Genomic DNA, 12,284 nt, shown 5'->3' with positions numbered 1-12,284 from the left:
TTGTGGCATGTGGGACACCACCTCAGCATGGCCTGACGAGCGGTGCCATGTCCACGCCCAGGATTCAAACCAGCGAAACCCTGTGCTGCCGAAGTAGAACGTGAGAACCTAACCACTCAGCTATGGGGCCGGCCCCTGATTCCATTTTATCTTCATGCTTGACCTCTTACCTTCACCTCCTTGTTTTACTTTTGGTGGTGGTTCTAGGGTAGTAATTCTCAAAGTTTTTGGTCTCAGGGTGTATTTACATTCTTACAGATTATTCATACTCTTAAAAATTGAGGATCCCAAAGTGTTTTATGTGAGTTATATCTATCTATACTCAAACCATATGAAAAGTTAGAACTGACAAATCATTAAAATATTTATTAATATATTTTAAAATAACAATAAACTCATTGCATGTTAATGTAAATAATGTTTTTATTAAAAATAATTTATTTTCCAAAACAAAACCAAAAATGGGAGAAGAATGGCATTGATTTACATATTTGCAAAACTCTTTTAATGTCTGGCTTAATAGAAGAGTGCTAGATTCTCATATGTGGTTCTACATTCCATGTCATGTCATGCAGCCTCTTGAAAAAACTTCACAGTACACTTTGTGAGAATGCAAGTAGAAAAGCCAAGTACATCTTAGTGTTGTTATGAAAATAATTTTGACCTGGCGAAGCCTCAGAGGGTGTTGAGGACTCTCAGGGATACTTGGACACACTTGGAGAACTGTTGCTGTATAGGTTACATTATGGATCTTTTAACTTGTCAGTCTGCCTTCAAATAATATGCCACTTAACGTATAATCTAAGGCACTAACAACAATACACTTCCAAATCGCCATTCTGTTTTTATTATTTTCATACATTTTACATATACATATATTTTAAACCCTTCAATACATTATTTTTACTTCAAATAGTTATCTTTTAAGGATGCTTTTTTTTTTTTTTTTGAGGAAGATTAGCCCTGAGCTAACATCTGCTGCCAATCCTCCTCTTTTTTTGCTGAGGAAGACTGGCCCTGAGCTAACATCTGTGCCTATCTTCCTCTACATTATATGTGGGATGTCTACCACAGCATGGCTTGCCAAGCAGTGCCGTGTCTGCACCCAGGATCTAAACCGGCGAACCCCTGGCCACCGAAGCAGAACGTGTGAACTTAACTGCTGCGCCACCGGGCTGGCCCTGAGGACACTTTTTAAGTGAAAAAAATAGTCTTTTATATTTACTCACATATTTACCATTTCCAGTGCTCTTGATTCCTTTCCATCTGGTATTTTCATTTTTCCTGATTAACCCCTTTTAGTTTCTTATATAAGGTGAGAGTCTGCTGGTGATGAAGTTTCTCTGCTTTTGTTTATTTACGAAGTGTTTGTTTTGCCTTCATTTTATTTTATTTTATATTATTTTATTTTTTAAAGATTGGCACCTGAGCTAACATCTCTTGCCAATCTTCTTCTTCTTCTTCTCCAGTACATAGTTGTATATTCTATAGTACATAGTTGTATATTCTAGTTGTGAGTGCCTCTCGTTGTGCTGTGTGGGATGCCACCTCAGCATGGCTTGATGAGCCATGTCTGTGCCTAGGATCTGAACCAGCGAAACCCTGAGCCACTGAAGCGGAGCGTGCAAACTTAGCCGCTTGGCCACGGGGCCAGCCCCATATGCTGGGCTTGGGTTCTTTTTTGTTGTTGTTGTTTTTTAAAGATTGGCACCTGGGCTAACACCTGTTGCCAATCTTCTTTTTTTGTGTTTTTTCCTTCTTCTCCCCAATAAACAATTTAAATGTCCACCCTAGTGGAATTATTATTTTATTTAGTTATTTTTTTGAGGAAGATTAGCCCTGAGCTGACATCTGCTGCCATTCCTCCTCTTTTTGCTGAGGAAGACTGGCCTGAGCTAACATCCGTGCCCATCTTCCTCTACTTTATATGTGGGACGCCTGCCACAGCATGGCCGCCTGAGTGGTACCATGTCCGCACCCGGGATCCGAACTGGTGAACCCTGGGCTGCTGAAGCAGAATGTGTGAACTTAACCGCTGCACCACCGGGCTGGCCCCAGTAACTTTTTATTTTGAAAAATTAGACTTACAGACTTGTAAGAAGTTTCAAGGCTCACTTCAATTGTTTCCCTTCCCCCAGGGATCGCAGTTCTAAGCAGTGTGAAAATAGTTGTTTCATGTATTTTTGCCCAGTTTCTAGTTTGCTCACAATGGGAGCTAAGCCCATTCATCATGACTAGAAGTGGAAGTCTCTGCTTTGATTGTTACTGAAGATCATAAGCAGCAGTGGTTATGTAAATTCTGATTCTGCATTTGCCATTCCTCAGTGTTGAAGACATTCACATATCACTCAATATCCCCTGTGTAATACATCACTTCAGAAATGAGTTATATAATAATTCCTTTTCTTTCTTTTGCTTTTTGCCTTGTCTGCAAAGAAAATCAGCTAAGATTTGTACTAGATCATCGCAGTTTTGTTGGCCTAGAGGTGACACATTTGCATTCTTATTTTCTACTTAATCTCTTTTTCGTTTGTATTCCTATTTCATTAACCTATTTATAAAAGCAGCAGCCTACACCCCTGTAGCACATTTGTTTCTTTCCTTCCCTCTTCATTCCCTCCCCTGTATTAGATATTTTTTTGATTGCATGGGATAGAGACATTATATTGCCTTTTAAGTAACTGAGTTTAAGGATTTACAGAAAAAGATGAAGATTAGATGCTCAACAACATAGCTGGGCCTCACAGTAGAAAGGATTAGCCATAGAGCCAGGCCCCCTCAGAAACGAGTGCCTTTGTTTCCTGTTGAGGTTTTGCTGCTGATTTAGTGATTCTGTTACTTCTCATCTTATCTGTCTCTGTTACCAGTGCTGCTTCTGCTCTCTCTTAGCCATCTCAAGTGTCTCTTTTCTCCTAGAGCCCTGCCTGTGTGCTCTTCTCATTACCAGAGTTCACATTCACATTCCAAAGGAGAGTATCTGATTGATTCACTTAATGACCTGTTGGTGCCAGGCGAACTCGTACGTCATTAGCCTGCTGAGAGAGTCTCTGTTCTTGGGTCATGTGCTACACTTGATTGAGTAGGGTCATGTGGTACAAAGTATGGTGACGTATAAAACCTATCAGAAGGGCCATTCGTATAGCAAGCACTCAGCAGCATCATTCCTCCTCCTTTAGAACAATTGATTCACTTTTAACTTAAAGGACAGTTATTAGACTGAATTTTCCCCAAAACCAGTCATCTACATATTTATAGATTAGAGTTTGGTTGAATTGCTGATCTTATTTCTGAAATGTTGCATTTTTTTCCCCTCTTAATTTCATTCTTAGCCCCAAAACAAAGAACTGCCTCTACCACCTTTTAGCCACAACTTAAAATAAACCTATGGTACTGACTGTTGGTCCAAGAAAGCCCATCTGTTAGAGACTATGAAGAGAAAAGAAAATTCAGATATTTCCATTCTCGTAGCATCTCTAAATTTGGAGGAAGAAGAGATTGAAGCTACGAGCTGAAATAAGGTTTTTGGATTATTAGCCCCACATGAGTTTGAATCCTGGCTTTCTCACTTACTAGATGATGGATGAGTATCTTTTCTAAGCTTCAGTTTACTCATGAATAAAGTGGAGCTTATGGTATTTGCCTCGTGTGGTTATTAGGATACATGCAAAGCAGTTAGCAAAGTGCCTGGCACATAATAAATGCTTGATAAGTGTTAACTCCTGTTATCTCTAGATCATTAAATCTTATTAATAATAAAGCTTACCCTAGTACATCAGTAAGTTCTTAGTGCTAATGAAAAGTAGCATTTCTTGGTGCATGAGCTAAGACCTAATTATTGAGCCCTTATTTACTCAGTGCTGTGCTAGGTACCAGCTGGGTATACAATAGATGTATTGCAATATGATTGTTGCTTTCTAATCCCCACTATGAAATGTTAGTCCCAGAAAAAAATTTAAGGAAACTCAACCCTATGATGGTATTATACTGTTGGAATTTGTGTGTATGACTTTGGACAAATTACGTCTCTGTGCCTCAGTTTCTTCATCTGTAAAATTGGGAAAATACCTCTTAGGATTGTTGTAAGGAATAAATGAGTTAATGTATGTAAAGTACATAATATAGTGCCTGATGTATGGTGTTTAAGTAAGTTGCTGCTCCTAGATTGTGACTCCTAGCAGTTGAATACTTGAAGCCTCCTTGAGTCTAATTGACCAGTCTTTTTCTTCTTTTAGTTCAAAGTGAATAGGTTTCTTTGTAGGAGGTTTATAGTATATCCTTAGTCTCCCTCATCAGCATAATTTTAGAGAATCTAAGTGGTAAGAGATGAGTGAACTGCAGGACATGCTCTACAGATAATCTTGTTTCATTTCGAGATTGGACACCAGAATTTCCGTATCTTGCCAGTCCTCCTTTGGTGATGCTTTAGCAGGAAAAATGTATCTTGAAATTCTGACAAAGCTGATTTTTTCCTCCCACTGAAACGTCCTTTTGCGGGGGCTGGAGTGAGTGGGGTGCTAGTGATGTGAAAGTAGGGTATAGAAAAGGCAATTTGAATTAAGACCTTGAATTTAGCTTCATAAATCCAGCAGGCAAGGGATTTTCTGATGAAAGCTACTTCCCTTCTTAAAGGGGAAATTCATTTCTGATTTATATTTCCTTCTCAAGAAGTGAGATTAATATGTTTTATTCCCATATTAATGAGATTGAACATCTTTTCAGTATGTTTACTGATCACTTATATTACTTTGGTGAATCACCTATTCATATCCTTGACCTTTTTTGTTTGTTTTATGAGAAGACTTACCTTTGTAGAATAAGGACTTTTTTTTGCCAAATATGTTTCAGATATATTTTTCATTTTGTCACTTGTCTTTTTTACCCCTGATTGTGCTTTTTTAACTGCACTGAACCTTTTAATAAAATCAATCTATAGATTTTTCCTGAAAAGTATTTTCTCATGGTTAGAGAGAAAATTTTTCTGCTCAGTGCTATAAAACATGTCATAGTTTATATGTAGACTGATCCATTTATTAAGCATTTTTCCTTACAAATAAGTGATTGATTGTCACAGTATTTGAAGAGTCTTTGCATAAGCCTGAGGCAGTAACACCATAATAACAATAGCTACCACTTATGCATACTGTGTGCCAGGCAATATGCTAGGTCTTTTACGTACTGTATTCCTAATACTCAACTTCAAGCTAAATATGATTATTATCCACATTCCATAGATGAGTAAAGTGGGGCTAGAAGTAAAATGATATGCCCAGGGTCACAGAGCTAGTTAGGGGCTGGATTGGAATTTTAACTCAAGTCTGCCTAACTCCAAAGGATGTACTTACTCTACAAAGCTTGGTTTCTTGAGGCTTCAAATAAATTAAATTGGTCCTAAAAGTTAAGTAAATATCTTTTATCAGAACTTGAAAAGATGGTCTGTAGCCTAGTTAGATTGTTTTTGGTTCTCGAGAGCATAGTAGACAGTGGATAAGGTAATGAGAAGTATGTAAACTAGCTGAAAGAAAGGTCCCCACTGTCTAGGGCAGTGGTTCTCAAAATATGGTTCCCAGACCTGCAGCATCAGCATCACTTGGGCCTTTGTTAGAAATGCAGATTCTCAGGTCCCATTCCACACCTACAGAATCAGAAACTCGGGAATTGGGGCCCAGCAATCTCTTTTATACCACCTCCAGCTGATTATGATGCCTGTTAAAATTTGAGAGCCACTGGTCTAGGGAAACTATTTTATTCTCTCTAACCATGATTTCTGCTTTTATGAGCTTCAGCCTAAGTCTTAGCCCTTAAGTGCAAAATTAGTATTATTGATGGGGCCAGCCTGGTGGTGCAGCGGTTAAGTGCACATGTTCCGCTTCTCGGTGGCCCAGGGTTCATCGGTTTGGATCCTGGGTGCGGACATGCCACCGCTTGGCAAGCCATGCTGTGGCAGGCATCCCACATATAAAGTAGAGGAAGATGGGCACAGATGTTAGCTCAGGGCCAGTCTTCCTCAGCAAAAAGAGGAGGATTGGGGCGGCAGATGTTAGCTCAGGGCTAATCTTCCTCAAAAAAAAGAAAATTAGTATTATTGAATAATGGCAAAAGCATGGAGTCAAACAGGAACTAGTTTTGAGTCCAGTTTAATAAACATTTAAGGCAGGTTCACCTCCCTAAGCCACGGTTTCCCATCTTTAAAATGATGTTAATAACATCTATCTCCATATAAGATTTTTTTAGAATTAAGTAAGATATGTGTAAAGTACCTTGTACCTTGCCAGGCTCTCAAATGTTTGAGAAATTGCCTCCAGCAATTTTTCTTGTTTAGAAAAAAAAAGCCCCTGTCCACCTTCTAGTCTCAGCTTCTCTTGTTTCTTGAATGTATTTCGCCGTCTTGTATCTCTGGGCCTTTGTATTAGCTATTTCTCTTGGAAACCCCCACCTTCCCCCCCTCTTTACCTCACTAACTTCTATACATCCCTGCTTATGGTCTGCTTCCCCTGGAGGGGGCTTTGTCTAACCCCTGCTCCCCAGTCTCTGTGCTCACATAGCAGCCTGTATTCCTCTTGTCAACTGCACTTGTCACAAGTTTGGGAACCGCTTGTCTCCTTTATAAACTTCATTGAGGTACAGTGTCTTGTCTACTGCCATATTCTGGGACAAGTAAAGTTCCTCACACATTGTTGGAACTAATAAATGTTGAATGAATGAATAGTGGCTATCATTATTGCTTCATCATCATCATCATCATCATCATCCACATCATCCACGAGCAAGCTCCCCTCTCTAGCTGGTAGTTTTTGTGCTGACTGCTTGTGATAATCAAAAATTAGATAGTATTACGACCAGTGCCTGTTTTCTCTTTCCCTGAAAGCACATGCTTTGACCTAGGCTGAAATGGCAGTTCACTGAGCTGCTTTCTGATCTCTGATCCCTCTGTATCACAGGTGCGTTGGGGGAGCTGTATGCCTTGGTGGATCAAGTTCATATGCAGAACCAAAACTGGCAGCATCCTTCAGACCTCACCATGCGGTAAGTGGGTAATTAAAAGAAGGAAGAAAAGGGTAGAATTTGGCTGTAGGAGGAATGTGGTGGGAAGGTGGGGGTTGTAATTGTTGTTTAGTTCCAGAGGTAGAAAAAGAATTAATACAGTCTAATGGAATAAGAACTGGACTGAAATTCAGGAAACCTAAGTTCTAATACTAGCTTTGCAATTTTTAACTAACTATATGATTTTGATCAAGTCATTTCACTTCTCTGCTCCTCACGTCAGTAAAATTAAGATGGTGGACTAATTGATGTCAAAGGGCCTTTCTAGTTCTGAAATTTTCTGGATTCTTGATACAGTGTGATTTTATAGATTTATTGTTACTTTGATCCAGTTATTCAGAAACCTTGGAGTCACCTTGACTCTTTTCTCTCTTGCCCCATATTCAGTCCATTAGCAAATCCTCTGAGCTCTACATACAAAATATATCCAAAACCTGACCATTTCTCATCATTTTCACCTAGATTATTGCAAGTCTCCTAAATGGTCTCACTGCTTTTGCCCTTGCCTGTCTGCCATTCTCAACTCAGGAGCCAAAGAGATTCTTTTCAAGCATAAGTTGGATTCTCTTCTTTGCCCAGAATTTTCCAGTGGCTTCCCATTTCACATCTTCCCATCTTCACCATCCCCTACAGGGGCCTATATGCTTTGGCCTAGGCTTACTTAGCTCACCGACCTCTTCTCCTACTACTCTTTGCCTTGCTCACTCTGCTGTAGTCACACTGGCTTCCTAGCTATTTTTCAAATATGTCAGACATACTCCCACCTCCAGGGCCTTTACACTTAGTGTTTCCTCTATAGTTGCCAAAATGACAGTAGTTCAGAAAGGCAGTATAGTATAACAGTTATTAGTTAAATTCTGGAGTCAGATGTGAATTCAAATCCGGGCTCTTCTACTTACTCCACTGTATGACCTTGGGCAAGTTACCTAACCTGAGGCTCAGTTTCTTTACCTGTACAAGGAGTTAAGGAGAGTCTTTTTCTGGTAGGATTGTCGTTAGCATTAAATGAGATGAGGTGTTTAAATAATTCAGCAAGTATTTGCATATAGGGCTAGCTAAATGTCAGGTACTGTTATAATTATTTTCAACCCTGGCTGCTACTCATAATCACCTGTGGAGAGGTCTAAAAATACAGATGTCCAGGCCTTGACTCCAGGGATTCTGAGTCTGGGAGGGAGATGGGGGCACCAAGAATCTGTATCTTTAAAAAGCTTCCCAGGTGGTTATTAGGAGCAACTTGAGCTGAGAATGGGATCAGATTATCTCAGAGGGTCCTGTTCAGAACCCAAGCCCAGCCGGCCCGGTAGCGCAGTGGTTAAGTGTGCACATTCCACTTTGGAGGCCCGGGGTTCACCGGTTTGGATCCCGGGCGCGGTCATGGCACCATGCAGAAGGCCATGCTGTGGCAGGCATCCCACATATAAAGTAGAGGAAGATGGGCACAGATGTTAGCTCAGGGCCAGCCTTCCTCAGCAAAAAGAGGAGGATTGGCAGCAGGTGTTAGCTCAGGGCTAATCTTCCTCAAAAAAATAACTAAATAAAATAATAATTCCACTAGGGTGGACGTTTAAATTGTTTATTGGGGAGAAGAAGAAAAAAACACAAAAAAAGAAGATTGGCAACAGATGTTAGCCCAGGTGCCAATCTTTAAAAAACAACAACAAAAAAGAACCCCAAGCCCAGCATATGGCTAAAGGAGACTCTCAAGAAACTTTACTTTGAGCCTGTGCTATTAATTGTTCAGTTTCTGAACTTGCAGTGTGATACTCACATGATGATTTACCTTCTCTGGGAATTTTATTCTAATTTTAACTGCTGTGTCCTGAGCAACCTTGAGCAGTGTCAGACAATGAGGTCCTATTGGAGGTACAGGTCTGATGCAAGCAATGAAATATAGATCCTGCTCTAAATGTTTCTAGAGGAAGAAAATATTTTTTTCCTACTTAAATGTTAGTATACATTATACAGGCAAGGCCTGTCCCTAGGTTTCTTAGAACATTTGTGTAAATGGCACATATCACTATAATACCTGTATGGGAATTAGGTGGCTTTGGAAGTTGGAAGGAAATAGCACTTATAATGTTATGAATTTTGTATAAATAAAATAGTATGAAATTTCCAAAATTGTGAGACTCGAAATATAAAATATCCGTTTTCCAAAAGTAATGATATTTTTAAAATAGTTGTCTTGGCCTTTTGTGTATACAAATAGCCATTCCAGCTGAAACCCTCATCTTTTCCTGTTTTTATTTTCCCTTTCTCCTTATAGAAACTATGCCCGGAAACGACAGAAACCTCTGCAAAGATGCAGTCTGACTCAGTGGGTTGACAGGAACATGCGAAGCCACCACCGGTTCCAGCGTCTTTCAGATTTCCGGGCCAGTCCATTTGTCTCATCCCATCAGCAGTGAAGGTCCCTATCCAGGGTCCTGTCCAGAGCAGCATGTCATCTTCTTGTGCTGTTTTGTGCTTTGTAGATTTTGAATTTTATTTTTCACAAGATTTTTATTTAAACTTGTTACCTTTTGGAAATGCCCATTGCTGACTTGAATTTTTTTGTATAAGGTCCTTCCTGTTTGTTTGTATGTGTGTATGTATGTGTTTAAGCAGTGTTAAGTTGATACAGTTTTTATTTTTTTATTTAAATTGGAGGTGGCCACCTCCTGAAAGCCAACATTAAGCCAAAACCCCCAGGCTCAAGCAAAACACCCACCTCCATGCAGAAGTCAAGTCTGCTTCTGGTGCCCAAAATCTCCTGTAAGGAAGAGGTTCTTGAGCAGGCTGCAAGCCAGTGCTAATTATTGCTGATGACTTAAAGACGGACACGAGTCACTTTTAACAGCCCCTCTTATTTTTTTATTTGAATCTCTGAATTTACCTGTCAGTATTTTAAAGTTGGTAATCTAGAACCTTTGCAGTAGGATGGAGCAGGACAAAAATCCTGTTGAAAGGACAAATTAAAGGTGTAAATTGTCTCCTTTTTGTACCAACTAGCTGCCTTTATTTTTTTGGCTTTTTTTCATTCTTCATTAAATTGATTTTGCACAGTAGTGTTTACAAATCTTAGACATATGAACTCTGACAGGAGACTACTGACTAACCCTTGTTGATTTGTGGTCTTGTGACTGGTCTTGTGATTGTCTTCTCTGCCTTTCCTCAAGGATTTTCCTTGTTTTGCCCCAGTGACCACTGTGCTCCTTCGGGTTCTACCAGCATAGTCTCGTATCTTGTTAGACATGTATATGCCTCTAAGAAGAGCCTCCCTGCTGTCCTTACTGAAGAGTTGCCCACCCAGAGTCTTGACTGTAGGGGACGGGCCAGAAAGCCAGTGCTGTTGAGGTGTTGGTTGGTCTTCAGTTTCACCTGCTGAACCCCACTTCAAGTGGGAGTTGCTGTGTTAGTCAGTGAGCCTCCGTCCGTGGGGAGAGACTTGGGAGAGGCACTCTTTTGTCTCCCTTGTTAGTTAACAAGAGGTGCCTTTAGACCGGATGTTACTGTCTCCTCATTTGGTCAAACCTATGGTGTAGTTTCACAGACCTGCTCAAGTGGGTCTAATATGGTTGTGATTAAGCCTGTGCGGAAAAGCATTACCTGATCTTAAGGTTTGGTGTTTTAATTCAAGTTGACAGACTTTTTTCAGCCATCTTAATGGATGTCTTAGGAGTTTTTACTCTCTTTACAGATAGTGCTAGACATCTTTTGGGAGATTTGCAGTCCCGGCATCCGTGCTATTGTTCACTCTCTGTGAAGGTCGTATGTAGTTGCTGTAGCGCAGCCTGTGATACCGGGCTAGCTGCCTCTGTCTGGTTTTGTTGTTTCATCAGCCCTATCTTTGTATGTGAGTAACCCATCTTCAACATCTACCCTGGGTTAGAAACTGACTTGGGAAACGCTTGGTCATTCAAGCCATCAGTAAACTTAGATAACTATCCCTAAGTGTTTACTGTTTTTATCCAGTCAAGGAGTCTCTTTTTCATGGACATTTGGTACAGATTCTGGGACCAAAATGCAAAGAAGTTCTGTTCAAAGGCAAGAGTCAAAATCTGTTGTTTCAGTTGGCATAATTGGCATTTACTACGTCAATCACTTCTCCAGGTTTCTCTAAATTAGCTCGATGGAGACAAGCAAACATCCACCTTGGGAACCATAGCATAGTTAAAATTAATTGTAGCTGGAATAACTAGCATTGCAAATGTGTAGTTCCCCACAATAACCCAAGGAGTGAAGGGACAGCATTTTGCTTAGGCAAAAATCTAAGACTCATCTTCCACCTTCCTGGTACAGGAGGGTTTAAGTCTGAATGTGTAATGGGAGCATCACCTTTGCCAAATCAAATGAGTGACGGGTTAACTAGAAAATGTGACAATCACATTTCCTCTTTACTCAAGTAAGTCTGTTTTTCCAAAGCTTTAGCAGCTTAATTAAATCTGTTGGACGAGGGGAGGAGAGAACTGTTCTCTAGCAGTTAACATGGTATTCTTTAAGAAGAAGAAACAAAGCCAAAGAAGAAAACTCATTATCAGGCATGTTTGCCTTAAAGATGGTAGCGGGTAGAATCTGGAGTTTTAATCTGTTTTTAAAGCTGCATATCTCATATTTGGTGTTGACCCCTAAGTCTAATACTTCGTGTGGAATTATTGCCTTATTTTATTTGAGTAAGCATTATGTGCATTTAACTGCCTACCTAGCTTTCTTCACCCATGATGACATTCTCACCACAGGGGTCTTGACAAAGCAGAGTAAAAATGTGCTGTTTACATAGTTTACTTGTAAGTAAAGAGCCTGAAATAACCTGTACTTTCACATCTAATGCAGGCCCTGATTTACTGGAGTTGTTGTCAGGATCGATTATGAAACTGTAGTTTGGTGCCTCCTCTTTATCATGTTTTTTCCCTTGTAGCAGTTGTGTTTAATGTCATTAAAAAGAAATAAAAGTTCTTGTCAGTGGCATATGTGCTGTGGCCGTCTGTTGCGGGTTTGAAGGAGAGTTCCTTCCTCCTTTGCGTAGGTAGGTTAGAGGGGTATGGGAGGGGGTGGCAGCTAGTAGAATGTGGTACTAGGGAGGCGAGGGTGAATGCTCCCTGTTCTTTTGAGGGTAAATTACAGTGTTGAGAAAGGCATTCCAGCAGTTCAGAAATGTTGAAATTGATTGGGATTTGCAGCTACATATAGTGCATGTCAGGAGCCTGACGTAGGGAGAGCCTGAAATATCTCTGTGCTGCTGTTTTTGCAGAGGGGGAAGA

At 40.2% G+C, this 12,284-nt stretch overlaps 1 protein-coding gene across 4 annotated transcripts in view; it reads left to right on the top strand.

The window, feature by feature from the left end:
• Window positions 1-11,991, top strand: part of S100PBP (S100P binding protein) — a 43,486-nt gene extending 31,495 nt beyond the window's left edge. For all 4 annotated transcript variants that reach the window (XM_070510427.1, XM_014837898.3, XM_070510428.1 and 1 more), the window contains 2 exons: window positions 6,939-7,023; window positions 9,311-11,991. In XM_070510427.1, the coding sequence (XP_070366528.1) occupies window positions 6,939-7,023; window positions 9,311-9,452 (227 nt within the window). In that variant the 3' untranslated portion in view covers window positions 9,453-11,991. The remainder of the gene's footprint in view (window positions 1-6,938; window positions 7,024-9,310) is intronic.
• The last annotated feature ends 293 nt before the right edge of the window (window positions 11,992-12,284 follow it).

This window comes from Equus asinus, chromosome 5 (assembly GCF_041296235.1).
Source record: "Equus asinus isolate D_3611 breed Donkey chromosome 5, EquAss-T2T_v2, whole genome shotgun sequence".
In the NCBI taxonomy this organism is placed as follows: Eukaryota; Metazoa; Chordata; class Mammalia; order Perissodactyla; family Equidae; genus Equus; species Equus asinus.
Note: the sequence above shows the minus strand (reverse complement) of the source record. Positions and strands in the feature narration are given on the sequence as shown.